Source organism: Acanthisitta chloris, unplaced genomic scaffold (assembly GCF_000695815.1).
Source record: "Acanthisitta chloris isolate BGI_N310 unplaced genomic scaffold, ASM69581v1 scaffold17602, whole genome shotgun sequence".
Lineage (NCBI taxonomy): Eukaryota > Metazoa > Chordata > Aves > Passeriformes > Acanthisittidae > Acanthisitta > Acanthisitta chloris.
The window spans coordinates 6,560-29,058 of NW_008658984.1; the positions used below are offsets into that span (position 1 = coordinate 6,560).

Sequence of the window (22,499 nt, forward strand, 5' to 3'; positions counted from 1 at the left end):
AACTGACATCCTGAAGCCTTTTGCGCTGCAAGACATTTGTAAACTCCATGTGGATAGGCAGCATGGGCCCCGTGTACTGCATAATCCAGTGCTTATCCATGTTTGGTGCATAGTTATAGCTGGGAGTGCTGCAGGAAGAAAACAGATCCGAAAAGTTGTGCAGCATCACAGGCATCAGAGGAAGGTGGGAACTCCTCTAACACACAAATAGCCAAGCCTTTTGCGCTGCAAGACATTTGTAAACTCCATGTGGATAGGCAGCATGGGCCCCGTGTACTGCATAATCCAGTGCTTATCCATGTTTGGTGCATAGTTATAGCTGGGAGTGCTGCAGGAAGAAAACAGATCCGAAAAGTTGTGCAGCATCACAGGCATCAGAGGAAGGTGGGAACTCCTCTAACACACAAATAGCCAACAGACAGTTAAATCACAAATTCCATGTGGTATCTGTCAAATATCAACAAACATCACTTCAAGTGGCTTCTAAGCTTCATTGGTTCATGCATCACTTCCTCAAAATTTTGTTAACCGCTTGCTCTCTGAGCTTTCTTTCAGGCTTAAAAACCAATGCCAGATTCATGCTAATATTTGGGATATGCCAAAATTTATTTCACAAACAAATTTGTAATTATTAAAAAAGCTTATCTGTATGATGCATCCCATGAAGATATGCAGAAAAATTAAGGAAGTCAGAGATCAAAGATGACTACTTCCTCTTAGTATTAAGGTAAATTGCCCTGATGCATCTCCAGCAGGGAAATTACCTTTAAACAAAACTCAAAGTAAGATATTTTCCTGTGGGATAAAGAAATTCAGTAGCCAGTACTAAGAACACCACCACCAGTGTTACCAGTTTTCAAGATGCCCTGAAGAGTGAAAAAACCAACTTGTTTCCCTTCCTTATCACCAAAGGTGAGTGCAGGCATTGCCAGGACCCTGAGTGCAATCCCCCCAGGACTGACTGCCTGGGCACAGGCTCAGCTCCATCAGGAGGCTGTGAGGTGGCCTTGAAGAAGACAGCTGAGAAAGTAATGCAGTCAGTGCCCTTTGACTCCAGAGTCACATTCATGCAATTCAATAGTAATTTGCTCTTTAGGTACTGGAAATTATAACATGCCTTAACCAAAAGTACATTTTTGCCACTGAAATATTTATGTGCAGTTACCTTTTCTTAAGAGGTATCACTGAACAATATCAAAACATTGTATACTGATAACTTAAAGTCACACCTTCGACCAGCCCTTCATTTAGCTTTCATTTTTCTTTACATGGTTGCATGTGATCACAGAACAGTGGAAGCAGTTGATTTTACTATCAGATATTCTAAGTCCAACCTATAACTATAGATTCCGAAGATAAAAATCAGCTGAAAGGTTAACATAATAGACAGTCAACTGCAATAAGTGAATGGAGTCTACATTTTAACTGAGGACCATTTTTTGAGAATTTAGATAGAATATGAGAATTATGTCTCCAGTGCATACAGCTAATTGCGACTAACCTACTTGACCATCAGCCTCGAGGGAAAACAGAATGGAGACAAAAGTATCACAGGATTTGTGAACCTTTGATAGAAATCAAGAGGCATGAAAAGGTTAGCTCCCTAATAAGCAAAGAGAAGCATAAACCAGAATTCTTTTTCTGCTGGAAATTCTTTAATTTTAGGTTGAAATATCAAAGTTTTTGTCATTTTCCATGGTTGAAGCCTGATTATTAAAATAAATACTACCACAAAATTAATAAAATCTACCCCAGGAGCACAGCCCTCTGTTTTGTTGGCTAGCCAGCAGTCCTAGCAGAGGGAGTGATGGGGCCCTAGACCTTCAAGAAGCAAATCTCAGGAGTTTCGGTCACCTATCGGTTATCAGGCACATTAACAGAAAAGAATACTTCCAGTGAAAACTCTCCTCTGTTCCTTTGGAAGTTCGTCAAATGCAATGTTTTCCCATGAAAGAGTCCAGTTTTGATTAATCAGCATTTTACAGCAGAACCCTGCTCTTTTTTCAGTGGACTCCTGAGTGCCCCTGCCACAGAGGGATGAGGTGGCTGTGAGCTCCGCTCAGCCGGCAGTGCCGTGACAGCCTGCCACTGTGCCAGGAAGGAGAGCCAGCTGCTGAAGCAGGCTCAGGTCTCATGTTCCCAGGACATTGTGAGAAGCCTCCTCCACATAATGGATGGTCTTTAAAAGCAGCACTCAAGGGTTTAGCAGGGCGGTTAAAACCTTTCACAGACACTTTCCAAATGCATTTTGAATTTTCTGGGTGAAAAATGCAGCAGGCAGAGATTGAGCAGAATTTTCCGCCCAGAAGGAACAGGACCTTCTGTGAAATATCCAGTGTCACTGGCTGATGGATAAATGTGAAACAGGGGTCTAAAGGGTAGGAGAAAGAGTACTAGGGAAGGCACAGACAGGAATTCCAAAACCCCACAGCTTGTCTACGTTCTCTGGGTATCCCTGTTTTCGGGCCTTGCAGAAATCCACCAGAACAGCACTGGTTGCCAGGCACAAGACTTGATGCTGCCCTCAGATCTAGCTACCTTTTTTTTTGCAAAACAAATGAACAAACACTACAGAGGTGTTTTCTGTGGAGAATATTGATTTCTGAAAACTTTCCCATGTAGACAGACCTCTTCCCTGTCAGTGATAATTGTTGATCACAACATTTTTTCTTGAAGCAGTTGGAAATATCAACTGAATGTTCAACTGTAATAAGCCCTTGAAAGTCATCATGGCACAGTCTGTCATTGTTTCTGTTCTTCCATTTTTGGGAATGACATTGCTCTGTATTGACAAGTACTGCTGCAAAGTAACACAGACATCTACATTTCCTTGACTTGTCTTTGCACTTGGAGTATAAAGTTGAAGATATGTACCATGTCTTCTACTGCCTCAGTCATGCAGGCCATCTCATGTTGAGCACATTAGTTGATCCATGACCAGCAGACAGTGCCAGGTTATTTTCAGGGTGTCCATGGCCTCTAAGTCTGTCAAGTAGCTACTGTCGTACTTGTCATTCTTGTAGAATATACTAACCTGAGCAAATCTAGGTTGCCTGTTGCTCACTTGTATTTATCCAACACATACTACACAGAATGTAATACACAGAGACTTGGCACTCCATGACAGATCTGTCCTGGCACTGGGCAGGACAATGGGAGATATCAGGTACATATAATTTTGAATCGATATCCTTGGTTTAACTAACAAAAAAATCCCAAATACATAACAATAAAAAATGCTGAACCTAGTCAGGCACTTTCCCACGAATACATCCTCATAATAAGAACAGTAATTCACCCTGAGGTTTTGCAATCATTCACCTATATGAATAAATTCACAGAGGAATTTACAGTGATAATTAAGTGATCTATAGGCTGTGAAAGGAGTAAATATCAATAAGGACTAATGTACTTTTCTCTTTAAAGAATGATTCACCACAAAATCTGTCATAAGTATCAGTTTAGATAGGTACTTACAGTCATGTTGAGAGAAAAGGAGCTGTACTAGCAAGTCACCTTTGTGGCCAAAAGGCCTCAGTAACTTTCTAACAACATATTTACTACATTTATATATTTAAATTTGAACTTAAAAATAAAGACTGCATCTTGTTTCGCTTTTAAGGTACCACAATAAGTTAGACAAGAAACAATAAAACCCAAACACTTCAACAACCCAAAACAACAGATGCTTGTACTTGAAGATCTATTAAAATGGGATCCTCAAACAGCAAACACTTCAGAAATTAATTTCACTGTCTTCTACTAGTAACTGAACTGAATTGTGGTAGTCAATTAAATAAATAGAATATAGCCCTTCTGCAAACCATTATTACAAAAAGATATTTTAGAGTTGAAGAAAAGCATGGGAGATTCAGCTTGACTAATGCTGTTTACACAGTTGTGGTATCTGTGTGAAAAAGAAAAAAACCAGAGTACAGCATGTTTGAAAAGCTTCCAGAATCCAGTACAACTTTAAATTAACATTTGTTTTCTAAGAAGTTGATTAAACATATACATGTCTGTAACAGATGGGTTAATGTGCAAAGAAACAAACACATTTACAAACATTTGTTCAATTGCTCACAGTAAAAATCTGTGTTTGCCTCTATTTACAATCTCCTAATTCCCTCCTGTTTCTACTCAAGAAAAGAAAATTATGTTCACAAAAATAATACCTAAAAATGTTGGTTTTAAATAAATCCATAGAGTTCTCAGGGGTTTTTATCTCAAAAGTGTTTGACTAATCTTCTGTTTGGATTGGGAGTCCTCCAGTTAGAGAAAATAATACAGTACTTAGATGCCCCAGGAACATTTTCATTTCATAAAAATGAAAGTCAACAACATTTAAAAATAATAGCTATGGTAAGACTAGTTGATAAAAATGAATAGTTTCTGTACAGAATTAACACCTCTATTATTCTTTGAAATATGATTAGCAAACATGACCTAAGTGGTCATGTTTTTTCAGAAAAAGTGTAAGTAAACAAAGGAAGCAAATTCTTTTTTTCCAGGGAAAGTAGATTTCCAGGCTTAGACACTGGTCTTGGAATGGAGGAAGCCTAGCTTCTGGGCAAAATTAAAAGTAAAAAACCCAAATCAACATGATCAGTGGTCATGGTCAGCATTAACATGAAGTTGAATTTCACCATTCTGGGTCTACTTTTGCTGCCTTCTAAAAGGAGAATCTTTTATAGATCTGGGGATGTGAGCTATGAAAGTTTCATTCCTGAAGTGTAACACAACTGCAATATCTGAGAATAAAGAAGCAAAAAAGTTGTTACCTGTTAAATATAACACCTTTTTATTTTAGGAAACATTACTTGTTGCTGCTGCAGGATTTAATTGTGCAACCAGAATATTACTGCATTTCTATTTCACACCATTTCTTCTAGTCTTGTTTAAAGTCACACTCCCAATGATGTGTGTGATGATTTTGATGATTTATCTCTAAGTCAGGAGTCCAAGCAGGCCTGAGGCCAGCAGTGACACGATACACCAACATGCCAAGATTTATTAGTGATGCAAATGTATGATTCCACTCTAATAGTCCAATGTTCCACACTGCAAAAAGTACGACTGCAACTGCCAGATCTTTGAGACTTGGCCTCAGTGACTCGAGGTGCAGCGACCTCACACCCCAAACTCACAGTTAAGACTGCTCTGGGGATCCAGAGGTTCATTTCTCTTCATGCTTCACTACCACAGACACACTGCTACCCCCACACCTGTTCTATCAGCACCTTTCATATGATCTTTAAATAGAAATATAAAGATCTACCTTTCATAACCTTTCATCTACCTTTTCTGACATTAGCTTGGGAAGGTTTCTGATCTCTTCCAAGATACCATTTCTATCCGCTCCTCCTAAGATCTCTAGCTTGACAATAGGATTGCTTCCAGGTAATCATAAAATCTGGCTGTCAGTCCTCCTGCCAACCCAAGCATCTTTAACTCAGCACAGCCAGCAGTGTTTCAGATTTCCAGTTTTTACATTCTTCAGTAAACTTGCCTCCTGCAGATTTTTGCTTCTAATGTTTGTTTACTTCACAGCTTATAAACAGCTTAGTTCTGATTCACAGTTCCCCTAAGACTGGTTCTCACTGGAAGGTAAAGGAAAGTTAAAGTGCCAGAGGCCCTGAGCATAACTGAGATTTCAGGCTTTCATTAGAGCATCCTTTGAGTCAGAGCTTTTCTTCTCAGCTATCTAATGGAACAAGATTGTCCTGTAACAGCTGCCAGGGACACCTAGACAGTAATCTCTTGTGGCAAAACTTCATATTTAATAACAGCATTTCCAAAGGCCTAGCAGCCCTGCTCCCTAAGAGATGATGTTCGATAGCGCAGCAAAAACCCATGTATTGCTTTCATCTAGTACATCTTCTCCAGATCCATTTTCTTCCACGGAAATAATTTCTGGGCTTAGCTATAGTACATGCATTAGTATGATTTATTTTCAGAAAATATATCACTCATTATGGTGAAAACAGCCAGGATAAACTTTCAGAGATATTTTTACATGTCAGAAGTAGGACATATTTTAAGGAGAAGAGAAGTGGAAGAGTGGGAGGGAGAATGGATGGTTATAAACAATAGAGTGTCTGCTGCTTCCAGCATGGTATAGTTTGGGCTTCATGTTAAACTAGAGCTAATGAGAATTAACAGGAATCACTTAATATTATAGATTAAACAGTGTACACATCATTATTATTCTTGTCCTTGTAAGACTTTATATGCCACTCCAATGGGCTGTTTGTGCTGAGGAGGACAGGGCTGTAATATAATGATGCTATGTAATTCTTCATTTTCTTTTCAGCTTTGATAAATTTTTCATAAATCTTATGGACTTTGCTGCTGCATTCATCTGATTTTCTTCTTTCCATGTTGATAAGTGAGGAAATGAGACCAACAGATGCCCATTGTTGAGGGCAGAACTCTCCCTGAACTGGAGTATTTCTTGCCATAGCCTCTCCTTTCTTCATACATGCCGGTGGAAAACTTCTAAACAAACTTTTGGGCTGTTTTGTTTTGTTTTTAATTTATAAAAGCAGCATTTCAATCAATGACAGCCACTTTACTAGCAAAAAGACATCACGTAATTTAAGTCTACTTCAGCTACTGTTCTTTTAAGCAAAACTTCCCCTCACATGTGGTTGACAGGCTGTCTTAATCCTTGGTTTGTAGGTATAACCTTCCATCTCAGTTTGTTAAGCCAGCAAGCAGCTTTTGACCTGGTTTCCCTTCTTTGTTGGAGGTAGGCGTTACAGTAACATGATATAGCAACTACATTTTTAAAAACAAAATCCAAGGTCAGATGGCTGTCACCCAAGGTCAGAAAGAAAGAGATTTAAATGATGCTTGACCACCAAAGAAGAAAACCTAAGGGTTAAATGTTCAAATTACACAAACCTTGGCAGGAGGGATTTTATTGTTCTTGTGTGGTTTTCACAGGGAGCACCAAATATTTCTGTGAGAACTGACCTTACATTTTTTCAAGCACATTGCTAATATTTTTGGTAGAAAAATCAGTTGTTTGGAATCTTCAGTCACCTAAATTGGCAGCTGATCTTCAATTTGTCTCATTTCTTAGTGTGCAGGCTGAACTTTAATGCATGCAATCAGTCAGTGCAATAAGCTACACAAAACAACTCAGCAAGAATCTCCTGAGGTCACTAGAGAAAAAACTCTTTGCAAGAAGGTTGACAAGAAATCAACAACACCAGAAGAAAAGAAGAAGCACAGCTGAGCGCTCTTACAAGTAGCCTAACAGAACTAGGTATATTGACCCCATGAGTCTACATAAATAAAAATTCATTTACACAAGTAATGTGTAAATTGCAACCTGCATAAGGTGAAGAGGTGGTTAAAAATTTGGAAACTAACTAAACCCATTTGTTCTAGCAGCACAAGCTAGAAAACAAGTATGCTGAAAACACCAAGCAGTAGAAAGTGTCAAGAGCATGATAAACCAAAGCAAGTTCCTACAAGCACTTATCAGAAGACAATGAGCAAGGAGCCTAAAATGAGCTGCTTTGGCCTGGGGAGAGGTAGGGTGAGATACAATGATTCAGTACTTTTCTTCCAGACATGGTCCCTACAGCTAAGCGGAAACAGTTTGAATCCTATCCTCCTGTATGATGGATAGTCACCCAGCAGACAGGATGGCTTGCCTGAGGCCAGGCAGTCTGTGCCACTAAAGGGGAAAGCAATCTGTTGAACGGGTAGAGAACAAATAGATTTAATTCTCTTCCTATGAAAAACGGTGATTGAAAGGAGACGTGGGACAGATCCATTAAATTTGATCTAGTGACTATTCACTATTCTTCACTGGATGGGAAGAAAGGGACACAGGCGGCATAACAAAGCTCCAGGTTTGGAAGGAAATAAAAGTCTGTCCTTTATACCTAGCACACGGAGTGAACACTGTGGAACTTGTCACGAGATGGTGGGACTGCCACCAGAGTTCAAAGAAAGATCAGACCAATGCAAAAAGAATGGGGCACACTGACCTGGATGTTTTGGATTTTCAGGAGCAAGGAATCTCATGGTTTGGTTGTTTTTTTGTTCTTGCTGGGTTTTTTGTTTTGTTGTGTTGGGGTTTTTTTGTGTGTGTGTGGTTTGCTTTTCTGTTTTCCCTCCCTAAGCATTCCCTGCTGCTTTCTGTTGGAGCACATAATTCAGGATACTGACTTAGAAATTTCTTTCATACGACCCAGTATGACAAGTTTTATGTGTTCATGTCTATCTTATTTAGCAACTAAAGTCTCAATTTCATTAGTTCTCTATAAAGACAGAAATTACTCTGCATATATAAATAACTACAAAACTGCAGATTGATTTGCACCACTTGCAAAGTCTAGTCTTGGGAATGTGGGCTTCTTGAGAATATATGATTGCAAGGTCAGGGAAACTGGCATATCTAGAAAGTAGCACCCAGTAAGAAGATAAAAAAATACTAACCGGTAAGTATTTAACCATGTGCCATGAACAGCGCATCTTTTTCTGGCCTCAACTAGTGATCAGTTTATGCATGCAGCTTACGCAGTAACTGCTACTCCTTGCAATTTTAAAGCAGTTAATGTAACTACAAGAAACATCCTTGGGTATGAGATACTACAGAGTGTCCAAAATGCAATCTGTAGACCAAGAAGCTTTCTCACTGTCTGATAAAGCTGATTTCTCCTCATTTTGAGAGAACAAATCAATGTAAAATCTAGCTGAAATACTTTATGAAGGTGTTCGGGGCTTGTATTGTTTCTGTGTGGAAAGATGTGCAAAGACATTGTGTAAAAACAAAAGGTAGCCCATGGTAGACACAAGTGGCATGGAAAGCTTCCATAGCATCTCACTATGAGGAAAATGACCCAGAATATTCAAGGAATGAAGCAAGATGTGGAATCCAGGACGATCCACAGATTTTTACCTGGAGTTGGATTCAGTTCTAGAAACAAACTGAAGAGTTCTTTTTGTATTATAGCTTTATCACCAGAAAAAATTAAGCATGTTATTTAAAAATGCAGTGTAATAGGATATTTTGGGAACCTGCCAGTATCTAGTCTATAAACAAATCTGGTGCACTCAAGAGCTTCAAAAGGGTGTTTTTACTCTCAATGCATTTAGTTAGAGCCCAGGAAGTGCATATCTTAGAGGAAAGCGAAGGAAGTAATATCTTTCCAACAGATCCTGACCTGTGTCTACATATTTTCAGGGTATTGTAAGAAGCTGCCCTTACAAAGCCAAATACTGACCTTTTAATCTCCCACAACTTCCCAGGAGGAAAAGACCTTCTCCCTGCTTTAATAATGGTCAGAGCTGTCACTCTCCCCTGCAAAAGGAGCTAGCGCAGCAAAAGAAACAAGCAAACATTCACTGCTTACTATTTCTTAAATTTGAATTCTCTGTTCTTGTGATGTCTCCATAAACAAATACCTCACAGAAGTACACACAAGGAGTGGGTCTGGCAGTGTGTGATTTTGACTTACATATGCTGTGAAGCATTGGGGTAAAGCTCTGAGAACTGCGGAGCAGAATCCTCGGGGCCATGGGGCGCGGCATGGCTGATGACCATCATTATGGGCCTATGGGGATATATCCTCTTAGACATTCTGAAGTAATTAATGCTCTCATTAGTGATTAGGTCTGTGAAGTAGTCCTGGAACATATGATTAACACAAAGCAAAAGTTACAAAGTGCATGATTAATTAGATCACATACTATCATGTTATTATGTTATTTTCAAGTCCTCATTAAAGCTCAGATCAGGAAGTAAAAACATACCATCAAAGAGGAGCATGATTTAAGGGAGCATAGGGGAGACCAAGCAGTAATTACTTTCTTAAGCAGGCAATGCCACATAAAATGAGACAGTATTTTGCAAATCAGATACAACAGAAGGCATTAAGTAAATCTAATTACCAGATTTTGTAATATAATGCTAAGTAACATTTAAAATGACAGACTGTACTGACAAAGATATGTTTCTTGAATTTCGTTGATAATACACTTCACAAGGTAATGGCTCCCAACTAACATTGACTCTTATGCTGGTTTTATGTTTACATAAACATTTCTTGCACACGCTTTGGTCAGACTATATTTTTGCATATGTACAAAGTGGAAGAAAGCTACAACAGGCAACAGATTTCAAAAAATCTTTATCAAAGAAATTGCAAATGAGAATGCAGGGAGCAGTTGAATTCCTGCGGGCTCTGTTCATTTAATTGTGCAACTTTAAGCAGTGCAGCTGCTGAGATTAAGGTTGTGACTTGCTAATAAACTGGCTTAACCCACAGCTAAGGTGGCAAATGGAAGCCTACAAGGGGAAGGGAGGAAACAGAACTAAGAAAAAAAGATGAAAACTTAAATTAAACCACCTGCCACCTTGCAGTATTCACTGTTGGCCTGGAGGTCTAGTGTGAGCTTCATTGAGAAAGTGCTGAGACAACGTTTGTAATTTCAAGCACTTCCAGGCATGACTAATCTTATGTTGTGGATTCGAGGCCCTGAACAGCTGCAAAAGCAGAGCCTGAGGGACAAGGTCTGTGTCGCATGTCAGTGCTAGGACAAGCCAACCAGCTGTGACCTTCTCACTCACCCGCTCCCTGTCCCTCTGCCCCTTCCCCTCTCCTATAGCACACTTGGCGCACACACGGTAGCCCTGGCTGCTACAAACCCTGCCAGCATATGGAAGAGACAGTGAGTGATCTTTTAGTTTCCAAAATGGATAATGAGTGAGAGGCATCAAGGTTGTGATAATTTCTGGGTTTGTGGCCTGTTTAAGTGAAATGCCTGTACGACTGCACTTCCAAAGCATCTACTCTCCTGTTTCCCTGTTCATTCTAGCTACATACACAGGGTATGTAAGGAATGTATAACTAACCAATATTCTTTATTTTCTTTTTTTTTAACTCTATATAAATATATAATCAGTATCATGTAATTTCTATGGATGGGAAAATCAGAAACAGGCATCGTGAGCTTCCAATAAAATCTCATTACATGGGTCAGAAACCACAGCTGCAACATCTGTATTATCTTCCTTGTGCTACAGTCTGAGGAAATTCCAGATTGCTTTCTGCAGACTGGAAAGTCTATGATCTGGGTTCCTAAGCCTTTCTGAGAAACTTCGTGGCAGTGGACAGATCACCTTGGCATATTTTCCACACTTTGTCAAGAGCACAAACAAGCTCTGAACTTTTCCAATGGCCGTGCTCTTGTGCTTATCTATTCACATAGTCATATCTGGAGTCTGACACCACAGGTGTACAGCCTTTCTTTGGTGTGCACTGTATAATGGAAAGCAACATTAACCAAGGTTTCTTCCATGGGTAATAACTGATAACACTCAGCAATATTTAAAGTTCAGTAGTGCAAGGGGTAAAATTATTTTAGGGAATGGCTTTTATCTGTTTACTGTTTTCTTCTGCCACCAAACCATCACTTTCTAGCAGAGAGAAGGAGGGAGGGAGGGAGGAAAGGAGGACGAGAAAGAGGAATCACCAGGCTCTGCTGAAGAGCGCTGGGAAACTTTCTTCTGTTGGGTGATTAATATTCTTACATGGAAACCAATCTGCAATGCCCTGGAGAGAAAATGACATCTCAATTTCGTGGTTTTAGTTGGTTAATTAATTAATTATCTGGTTAATTAATTATCTGAAAGCTATTTTTATATGTAGTAATCATGTGGCATTTATGTGTCTGGAAAATACCTTTGCATAATCAAATCCATGCTTCTCTTTGTTACCATTGCGAGAAATGGTGTAATTATAGAAGCGAGAGTTCTTCACTAATCCAACCCACTCTCTCCACCCAGGAGGGATGTAGCTGCCATTGTATTCATTGAGGTATTTCCCAAAAAAAGCTGTGAAATAAAAAAAAGAACACACACACATAAGGCTTTGCAATCCAAGTCTTTTAGTCTGAGTCAAAAGAATGCATGAATGAAGAGAAAATGTGTTAGAATGAGTCAGAGTCGCTTACCCAAAAATCTTCCTTTTATAGCTTAGAGAGGTTTGAAATTAAAATAAGTTATTTCCAGAGTTTTATGAGAGATGAAAGCCTTCATGACTCTAAGTTTTATTCTTAATCTTTTTGGAATCTAGCGCTCATGTGAAATATTTTTAGGATTTTTTAGAAAGAGTATGTTTCTCTTGGTTTCCACTTGAAAATGGAATAAAACCTCAGTGCCCAGAGGAAACATCTGAGAAACACCCTGTGGGTTTAAGTAGGTCCTGTGATGTTTTGGAGCTTGGCTTCTGACTTCTGAAAGTTTGGGCTTGCTATCCTGGCTACGTTTGCTGGTTTGATAAAAGACCTGGAAGTCCAGATCTTCATCCCACTGGGACACATTTGGGTAAAGCAAGAGGGAATCCCCACCCTGCTTTGCTGCCACAACTTTTCTGAGGCAAAACTAACAAGGAGACAAAGGTTGGAGGCTCAGCATCTACCTGGCTTACCAAACTGCATGTATTTTTTTTCCATTAGCTCAAAGTGACAAGTCAGAACCCACTCAGACTGAAAATTTCAGCCTTTGCTGTCAGGCTCAGGAGGGTTTGTAGGCGCTCCTGCCAATTCCTCTGGAAGGAAGTAGGAAGAAAAGCAATTTCACAATGCAACGGGCTCCCAGCTATCTGCGAGTTGTGGATTGCCTATGCCAAAGACATGCAGACACCAAAAACCAGCCAGCTGGCTTTGGGGGGGAGCATTAATGCTGGCATGGCACCCTGTCAAATGCAGCTGCATTGCTTCTAGGGAGCGATGAGTAGAGAATGTTTCAGCTTGTGTATGGTCTGTGGCCTGGATAGGACAGCCAGTTTACATGGCTCTGCCCTGCTTTTCTGCTGCCTGGAAAGCTGGTGACAAAACACCTGACCAGGCCTGCAACGTCGGTTTTTAGGGGTTTATTATCTCCAGCTCAGTCCCAGCAAGTTACTGGGGTTTCTCAGCTTGCAGCTTTAATGTTCTTGAGGTTTACAAGACCACGGAGGGTCACCTATGCCAGCAATTCTGCTGCCTGTGTCCCCAGCAGTCTGTATGCAAGTACTCCCGGTGCTCATGAGACACTGCTGAAGGGGAGGGAATAACAGGGACCTCTCCCTTTCCAGGGATGGATCTCTTCTGGGTGATAGGTGCTCCCTTCCCTGCACCCCTCACGGTGCCCACCCCCTGCCCTTGCTGCCAGCCCCAACCCAGCTGCCAGGCCTGCTTGCAAAGAGCTGCTGCCCAGAGCTGCAGTCCCTCCACTGGGCTGTGGGACACACCTCGAACCCTTGTACTTGTTTCCTAGTAGGAAATGAAGTCACACTGGAAAACTTCACATCCAACACAGACACATTCAATCTAACCAAAAAAGCACATTTGTGAAAGAGCTTAAATAATTCAGCTCTGATTGATGTGGGCATGGTGAACTTCCTGGGAAAACTGGTGGAAAAATCAAAATGTTCATAATTAAGACTTGCCTGAGGCAACATAAATATGATGCAATCCAATCATGGAACTGCCAGATGTCACTAACCAGAGATTACAGTTATATAAAATGTTACTGTCCTATACCATGTGAAATGTGACATAAACAAGTCCCACAGACACAGGACCCGGCCTCCAGATCTTCCTCCCACAGCCACCAAGAAATCAACTCAGTCTGACTCCTTTTTTCTCCTGAGGTCAATCAAAAGTCAAGAACTGTGAGGTGAAGAGGGTGACAGTGGGCAAGGAATACATGCCCAGTCTCCTGGAATGGGAACCATACCTGTCTTCTAAGGCAACCAAACTGGGCTAAACTCTCAGTCAGATATCACGTGAAAGTAGAAGGGTAAAGGCCAAAATATTGTGAGAAGGGGTGCCAAAGAAAGAGTAGAAGGGGAAGAGAAGTCAGAGGGAGATGAGATAGAGGAAGCATTATTGAGCCAAGCAAAATCAAGGACAGTTTGTGGTTATAGGAGAAATCTGAGGTCAGCCCTCCCAAATACCATCCCAGATCCACCAGCAGCTATTGCACAACCTTGGGGAACCTCTGCATATCATGCTCATTGGTAAAGAGCTCTATTGCCAACCCGTCTCCCACAAACATCAGAGGCTTTCAACCTGTGAAATGGAAGTTATGACAATTTATCATATAGGATGGTTTGATTTACCCATCTATTAAGATGGACTCACACAGAGACCTGGACTCTGCTATTTGTAGTCTTGCCAAACATCAATCATAAGTGATGATAGTTTCCATGCTATCTGACTCAGGCTGCATTTTGCTCTATGGAACCTTGTAGCAATTTCCAAGAAAAGTTTAAAAAAGAAGTTTCAGTGTCTGCAGATTTAGATGCAGTGCCTTTGCAAATAACAGAGGTGGCTATGAAAATCTGTCTCAAAATGACTAAGCTCTGAAAAACTGTATCACACATTATCAGGAAAGTCTTACTCCAGCTTCTCAGTTTAACGTCACCATGGGGTGTTCCTTTATGGACCTGAGAAGGTTCCCACAGTTTTAGCTTTGACACAAAACCAAGGAGCCATCAGCATCTTTCTCTTCTCTCCTCTCTCTTTTGATATTCAGTACCTGAGAGAAAGCCGCCAGCATAAAATGCAGAGATGAAATCGCCTGGGGCATAAGGACAAGAATAGATAAATTGAATTTAGAAAAGGAAAGGGAGGCATGGAGCTGGTGGGGGCCAATTCATCTTGGAATTTCCTTGCTTTAGATTACTTAATTTTATAACTTTAATAATGCTTTGTTAGCTCCCTTTTGGCCCCCTGAACCTCATATTTCGGAGCGTGCTATGAGACTTTGGACTGACAGTCTGAACCATTCACCTTTGTGTTGGCAATGATTTAGTATTTTATCATAAAAATAATCTCAGTGCTGTCAAGTCTTAAGCAGCTTCCTGAGTGACAGTTTGCAGAAATAGATGTTCCCCTCTGTTGCAGAACAAAGTAGTTCCCGTGTCAAATGTGTAGCAAAGCCCTGAATGCTAGTAGAAGCAGCAGTGGCCATGATAATGGATCACATTTGCCAAACTGCTTTAACCAAAAATGGTTAGTTGGTCAAAAGGTCAGGAGGATATGAGTAATTAGCCAGATGAAGGGAAAAGCCAGGATTTTACTGAAATACAAGAGTGCAGTCCCTGCACTGTGTGGTTTTCCAAGTACCACTGAGTATAGGATAGAGCAAGTGAGTCAGATGGGGATAGGGCCCAGAGCCAGCAGTTAGTGTCTGGCTCTTTGCACCCTGCATGAAGACAAGTGCCAGAGTAGAAGGAAAACACAGTGGTGTCCATGGGGCAAGTAATCATGTACTAGCTGCTTTTTGTTTAACCAAAGGATTGTAAACAACTAAAGCACTACGGAATATGTCACAGACCTGGCCAGGAACAGACACTCTGATGACTTTGCTAGGTCTTCACATGCTTGGCTTGTAGACAACCCCCAACCTTAACTTAGCTGTAGCCCAACACTTGCTGAATTGCCCAAGTCTGAGTACAACCGGGAAGGCTCATCTTTAGAAGCTGCTCATACTGAGCAGTTAGAGGGTTTAGGAAGCCATTTCTTCTTGCAATTAGTAAAACGAAGACTATGGACTCAATGGGTAAAAGCCTCATTAAAAAGTAATGCCATTTCAAGGGACATCTTTTCATTACTGCATGTAATAGCCCCCATAGGGATAACAGGAAAGATAAATGCCAACTTTTGCATTTTAATAAGACAATTTTTATCTGCATTCTGGTAGTTTTGCTAACTGTTCCCAGGACACATTGTTATTTTTTAATCACATGTAGTGTAGCTTAGTATATCAGAATAATAGTATTCTGTATGAGTGTGTTCAATTAAGCTTATGCAAACAACAACACATGGCATGGTGAACGGTTATACAGACATCTATGTGTCTCTGGAGGGGCTGCAGAATACACGTTTGGAACCTACCATGAATAAATGCCTTAATACAGGTTTTTGTTTTCCCTTTAGCAATTAGCTAATGATTTCTGAATTGGACTGAGAGATCCAGGGGGTTGCAATGGGTGCAAGACAAAGAGAATTTAGAATCATAGAATCAACTGGGTTGGAAGAGACCTCAAAGATCATCGAGTCCAACCCTAAAGGATTCAGGGGATCTCGGGAGTTTGAAGCCAGGACACTTACAGCTGAATGTGATTCAAATTCTCATAATTCCCACAACTTTTTTTTCCTAGCAATTTTTACAAGCAATTATGACTAACATTTGCAGTATTACACAACAGACTTAGTTCCCTAACTCCTGTCAGCATTACCGGATTAGTGTACAGGTGAACTGGGACACGTCTACTAGTGAGACATCTCTGCATTTCCATGGATCAAAGGATGTATATTATGTTCTACACCCTTGTTATTTGTCGAGGCTTATGGGAACATTTCCAATTTAAAACAAACCCAAACCTTTAAAAAGGCATGCTGCAAGTAAGGTTTAGTCACCGTGACCCAGACAAGAGATTTAAGTAGACAGCCCACTTCCTTTAACAAAGTCAGGAAACCATTTACAGGAGTTTCAAAGCACTGTTTATATGACATTTCAGGGCTGACACACGGTGATTCTGTGCTTCTGGGGACAGAGCCCAACATATTATTCCAGTAAATTCCTCCCTGCTTTCTTCCCATTATGCAAGCCATAGATTCAAACCCGAGGAGTCTGATTTTACCCTTCTGTTGAAAAATTGCAGAGGATTAGTGTATCATATCATTGAAGTGCAGTAAGCCAACTCAGTATGCCAGCACTGCCTAGGAAATGAAGTAAGCATTGTCCCCAAAAATGTGGTGAGGAAACTGAGGCACCCAGAGGTTAGCCTTCAGCTAGACCTAAGTCATGCAGGAAGCTTGTGTCATTGCCAAGAATATAATTCAGATTTCACGGTTCCCAGTCTTGTAACTTAAACTCAGTAGAAAACCTCAGGTTCTCTGCATTTTCTTCAGCTTTGTGGGTCTTTCCCAGTTGCTGCCAGAGTTAGCATTGTAACCAAAACGATCATTAGAGATTTTATACCTCAGCAGTTGCAAAAGGCGTTCGCCTATAACTTGATATGGCAATTGTTAGCCGGGTGATGTCTTTAACAAAGCCTGTATTATGGGCCAAGCTGGTAGCACTTTCCAGTATTGATGTTGTCTGACACTTCTCATTATAAGACCCTGTTTTCAGTTGCTTATAACTCTCATACTTAGACTTAAATTTTCCACACTGGATGTCTGCCTCAGGCTGAATTTTTTGAAACTTCTTAGCCCAAACAGTAGCCACCTTTGAGAAACGCAGTAAATGGAAAAGGAATTATGCTTAACATCTGAAAAAAATTATGTGAGATTTCATTTGATAGCACTTACATGGTCTGTCTGCACTGAGAGCAGGAACTCTGTCAAAGACACGCAACTCTGTTAAAGACACGACAGATTCCCTGTCAAGGAGGCATCTATTAGCATCCTTTGAAAAAAATCCTGCAATTTGCATTTGCTGGAGATCTGGACACCTCAGGACATTATTCCCTGTCCATCTGTGAGTGGTGTCAGTAGTGGGGAGAAAATTGATTGAAATGCAGAGGGCAGGAGGTGACCAGATAAGGACAAGCAGTCTGGGGAATGGCAGGCAATCCAACAAAGGAGATGAGATGGGGGAAAAGCAGTGGGGGCTTTAGGGCCCAGGACTGGTAATGTCAACCAAGAAACTGGACAATGAATGTAGAAAGGAGAAAGAAGATGACTGACAAGGCAAGAGGAGTGGCAGAAGCAGACTTGCTGATCATGCTGGGAAAGGAGACCACTAATGGTAAGCAGTGGGAGCACAACATGTCTGTCAAGAACTGACTAGACCCAGGAGAGGAGGGAGGGAAGGAGGGAGAGACTTGAGAACAAGCAGGGAGACAAGGCTCAGAGCAGAGGCCAAGGTCTTGCAGGGCCATAAAACTGGGATGAGAAAACTGAGGAGTGGACACTGCTCTGCCTAATGGGGTAGGATGAAGTGAGACAGAAGTGCTTTTGGACAGCAGAGAGAACACAACAATTCCTGAAGGGACTCCTGAGTCTCATGGGTACCTTCATTTCATCAGACATCTGAAAACCTATAGCTGCCCCTCCAGCCTCATGTACGTGTTAACCCTACTTTGCTAGTTTCTCAGCAAGTGGGCAGTTGAGTGTTGCAGAGGGGATCTGAGACCTCTATCTTTGCTGATGTGGATGCCAACACCATACCTCTTGATAGAACCAGTATAGCTTTTTAAACTGAGGAAATGTCGCCCTCCAAATAGTGGTATGCTATTACATATAATTTGGCCATGTGAACAAGAGCAATATGAAATAGTTGCACAGAAAATGTTCTACCCAGATTTTCCTAAATGAGGCACTTAAATACATAAACATGATAAAAGTATTTCAGTGTATGGTTTTCTGTGTGATATTTAATAGCATAGAATTCTGCTTTAAGCATAAGTAGGCAGATATGTTGTGGTTTTTGATGGGGTTCTGGACAGAAACCAAAAAAAGTTTCACTTCACATGATACCATGGAACTAGAAAATCCTGTATGTTATCCATTTTGGCCTTTTTCCTATTCTACATTTCACTTTTTATGAACTATGTGCATATATGTTCAGCATATTTCACTTTTATTTGTATTTTTTTAGTTGCCTTAAATTGAAAATTTATGCTGAAAAGTGAGACATACTTGTAATCATTTAAAATATTTACAGGTAAAATTATGTTTGTTGTTTCCCAGCATCTTTTATATCAATTAAGAAAGAACCTGAAAGCTCAGAGTTCTCTCTCTCTTTATTTTCATTTTAGAAAATAATTTGGAAACCAGGACTCATTCTCTGCTCACTCGTTCCCACCTCTGTATCATATTCTGCCACCCTCTCAGCTTTGAAAGGGTGAATGAGGCAGGATACAAATTAGGTCACTGAAACGATGCAGATTAAAAATAGCATGTGCAGGCAGTGATTTGTACTGTAAGGCTGTGAACAGGAAACACACTGGCTTTGCCTCCAAAGGAAATGTATTTTCTGCCCACATCTTCTTTTGCTCCCTTTAAGAAAGATTAACTTGCCCCTGTGTGTCAGAAGGGAATGGTGCACAGTCTAAATACTCCTTAGCTTTCAGTCTCCTGCCATCTCAGTGTTTTATTAGTTCTTAGAATCATCGAATCATCAAGGTTGGAGGAGACCTCTAAGATAATTGAGTCCAACCATTAGCCTGCCACTCTGCCGGAACCCCTAAACCCTAAACCATACCCTCTAGTGCCAGATCTAGGCGCCTCTAAAACACTGCCAGGGTCGGTGACTTCACCACCTCCCTGGGCAACGTATTGCAATGCCTGACCACTCCAACAGTGAAAAATTTTTTCCTAACATGTAACCTGAATCTTGCATGTCTCTGATTATGACCATTCCCTCTAGTCCTCTCATTGCAGGCATGGCAGGAGAGACCATTCCCCACCTCTCTACAACACCCCTTCAGGTAGATGCAGAGAGCAATGAGGTCACCCCTGAGCTACCTCTTCTCAAGGCTAAACAAACCTCAGCTGCTCCTCATATGACATGTTTTCTAGACCTTTTATGAGCCTTGTTGCCCTTTGCTAGACTCACTCCAGCACCACAATGTCCTTTCTAAATTGAGTTGAGGGGTCCTGAACACAGTACTAGAGGTGTGGCCTCATTAATGTCGAGTACAGGGGGATGATCACTTCCCTAGTTCTGCTGGCTACACTACTCGTGATACAGGCCAAGATGCTGTTGGCCTTCTTGACTACTTGTGCACACTGCTGGCTCATATTGAGCTGGCTGTCAAGCACCACTCCCAAGTCCCTTTCTGACAAACAACACTTGAGTTACTCTTCTCCCAGTCTGTAGTGCTGCATGGGCTTGTTGTGTCCCAAGTGCAGGACCTGGCACTTCACCTTACTGAACCTCATGCAGTTGTCCTCAGCCCACTGATCAAGTTAGCCCAGGTCTCCCTGCAGAGCTTTCCTACCCTCAGGCAGACCAACACTGCCACCCAACTTAGTGTCATCTGCGAATTTACTGAGGGTGCACTCAATCCCCACATCTAGATCATCAATAAAGATGTTTAAAGGGACTGGCCCCAATACTGAGCCCTGAGGAACACCACTAGTGACTGGCCACCAATTGGATTTAGCTCCTTTCACCACAACTGTCTGGGTTCAGACATCCAGCCAGTTTTTACCCATCAAAGAGTCCACCCATCCAAGCCATGAGCAGCCAGATTTTTAGAAATATGCTGTGGGAAACAGTGTCAAATGCCTTACTGACATCCAGATAGACACATCCACAGCCTTCCCTTCATCCACTAAGCAGGTCACTTCGTCATAGAAGGAGATTGGGTTGGTCAACCAGGATATGTTGCTTGGGCTTGATCTCCTGCATGTGCAGTGTGATGGCACTCAGGATGATCTCCTCCATGACCTTGGGGTTAGGCTTACAGGCCTGTAGTTCCCTGGATCCTCCTTCTGACCTTTCTTATAGGCGAGTATCACATTTGCTAACTTCCAGTCAGCTGGAACTTCTCCAGTTATCCAGGACTGGTGGTAGATGATTGTAAGTGGTTTACCAAGTTCTTTTGACAGTTCCCTCATTACCCTGGGGTGGATCTCATCAGGGCCTGTAGACTTGTGAGCATCCAATTGGTATATCAAGTCATTAACCATCTCCTCCTGTATTATGGGGGCTTCACTCATCTTTGATCACTACACTAAGAAATAAACCCATAACTGACAGATGTCAATGGACATGCTGACATGTACTGTTGAACACAATAGCTAATTGTCAACCAAGTGACTGTTTCTGTTCACTACATAGAAGTCTGTGACTAATGTCAAAACATGCCAGATAGGGGCATCTTGTTGTCCAGTCTCTTCTTGAGTTTTGGGTTTTACGAATGCAGCCATTTAGAAATTAATATTTGAGCTGCTTAACTTTGCTCTGTTACCATTTTTATCCCACAAAAGGCAGAGAATGACATCAGAACACTCGCATGTATGAATCTTGAATGTTATTCAGATCATATCTGAGCAAGAAAAAAAATACTGGGAAATACATCTTCCCAAAGACAATTCTAAAAAGTGTGAGCAAATAATTGCCTAATTTGGTTATCCCTGTTCTTCCAGGTGGTATTCCATGAAGGAAGAGCCTGGTCCTGCATTTGGCATGATGCTATGAGGCTGTCAGCAGTTGCTGAGCCAGAGCAGACACCCGTTCTCTCCCGCAGAGTTACACTGGCTGGGAAGGGCTAAGAGGAGAGAGGATTAGAAGGTAGTATTTCTACAAAGTAACATTAAGGAGAGGGGACTTTGAATATGTAGGTATGTTAACTCAGGGTGAGAATTTAAAACTTATATTTCTTTTCATATTTGCAAAGGGATGAAACCTTACCTGGTAAAAATGCAAAATTCTGCAATATACAAAGTGTGGCACGCTATTTAAGAATGTTAGCTATATTTATGTCTTCTGGATATTGGCTGTTCTGATGTCTTCTAAAAATCCTAAGATTATGCTTGGTAACTGCTTGGTTAAGGTGTATTACAATCCTCCTTTTCTACTGGAGGAAGCCAAGGTTGAGCTAGGGCACTCTTGGAGTTTTCCTTGGTGTTGGTGTAGGTAAATGGCAGTGGGAACTGGAAACACCAAAGGGCACATCTGAGAAGAAAGACTACATGCTGTAAGGCTGAGACAGAATAGTAAAAGATAAAAAAAGCATGGAACTGAAAGAACAGCATATAACCAGTCAGTAATTTGGAAAGTGTGAAGCAAAATCTGTAACTCCCGATCTAATAATTTTATGAATTAAATTTCTAAATCTAAATAGGTGACAGGATATCTACTGACATTGCAAAGTATGAGTTTAAAGAAAAATTCTCAAGTTTTTCTCACAATTTCCACAAAACTTTAGAGTGAGTGACCCCTTTTCCTCTCCAGTATGAGTAGCTGGAGCCTATGTAATTAAAACAAATGCGTCATCTCTCCGAAGTTCTCCAGAGGAGCTTTGTTTTCTCTTTCTACCTATTTACTGTGTATTCCCCACTTTTCCTACAAATTCAAGTTTAATATTACAAATTTTGTGGACTTTCAACAATCATGAAGCTGTGCAGTTGGCTCATTGCTGCATTAGCATACAACTTGTGAATAACGGAAATTGTAAGCATTGAAACATTCTTAATTGTTCTGGGATTAAAAAAATTATAATGAGAAGCAAAAGTGGTTTTGGCTTGGCAGTGTTGTTCCTGAATATTGCCTGCCCCGCTACTGCCCAGCACAGTTCCTGCCTATGATTTAGCACTGAAGTATAATCTCTATAACGGGATATTTCCATGAAATGCAACATTGCCATTAGGTCACATCAGAGTAGAAGAGGAAAACAGAAAATAAAATCCCATTCTGTTCTTTGCCAGGTTTTCCCAGTGGGTTCTAATTATAAGCACAGTTTATTAGAGCACATTTCAGACCTCTCTTTAAATGGCCTGCTGTGCTTGTGTGGAGTCCTCGTGGC

General features: G+C 40.9%; 1 protein-coding gene across 1 annotated transcript in view; it reads right to left on the reverse strand.

The window, feature by feature from the left end:
- LOC103797034 (extracellular sulfatase Sulf-1) overlaps positions 1-22,499 on the reverse strand; it is a gene marked incomplete at its 3' end in the record, with an annotated part of 92,839 nt that overhangs the window by 3,317 nt on the left and 67,023 nt on the right. Inside the window, exons 8-10 of the mRNA XM_009069227.1 lie at positions 11,706-11,857; positions 9,480-9,649; positions 202-328 (exon numbers count right to left, since the gene is read on the reverse strand). Coding sequence (XP_009067475.1) covers positions 202-328; positions 9,480-9,649; positions 11,706-11,857 — 449 coding nt within the window. The remainder of the gene's footprint in view (positions 1-201; positions 329-9,479; positions 9,650-11,705; positions 11,858-22,499) is intronic.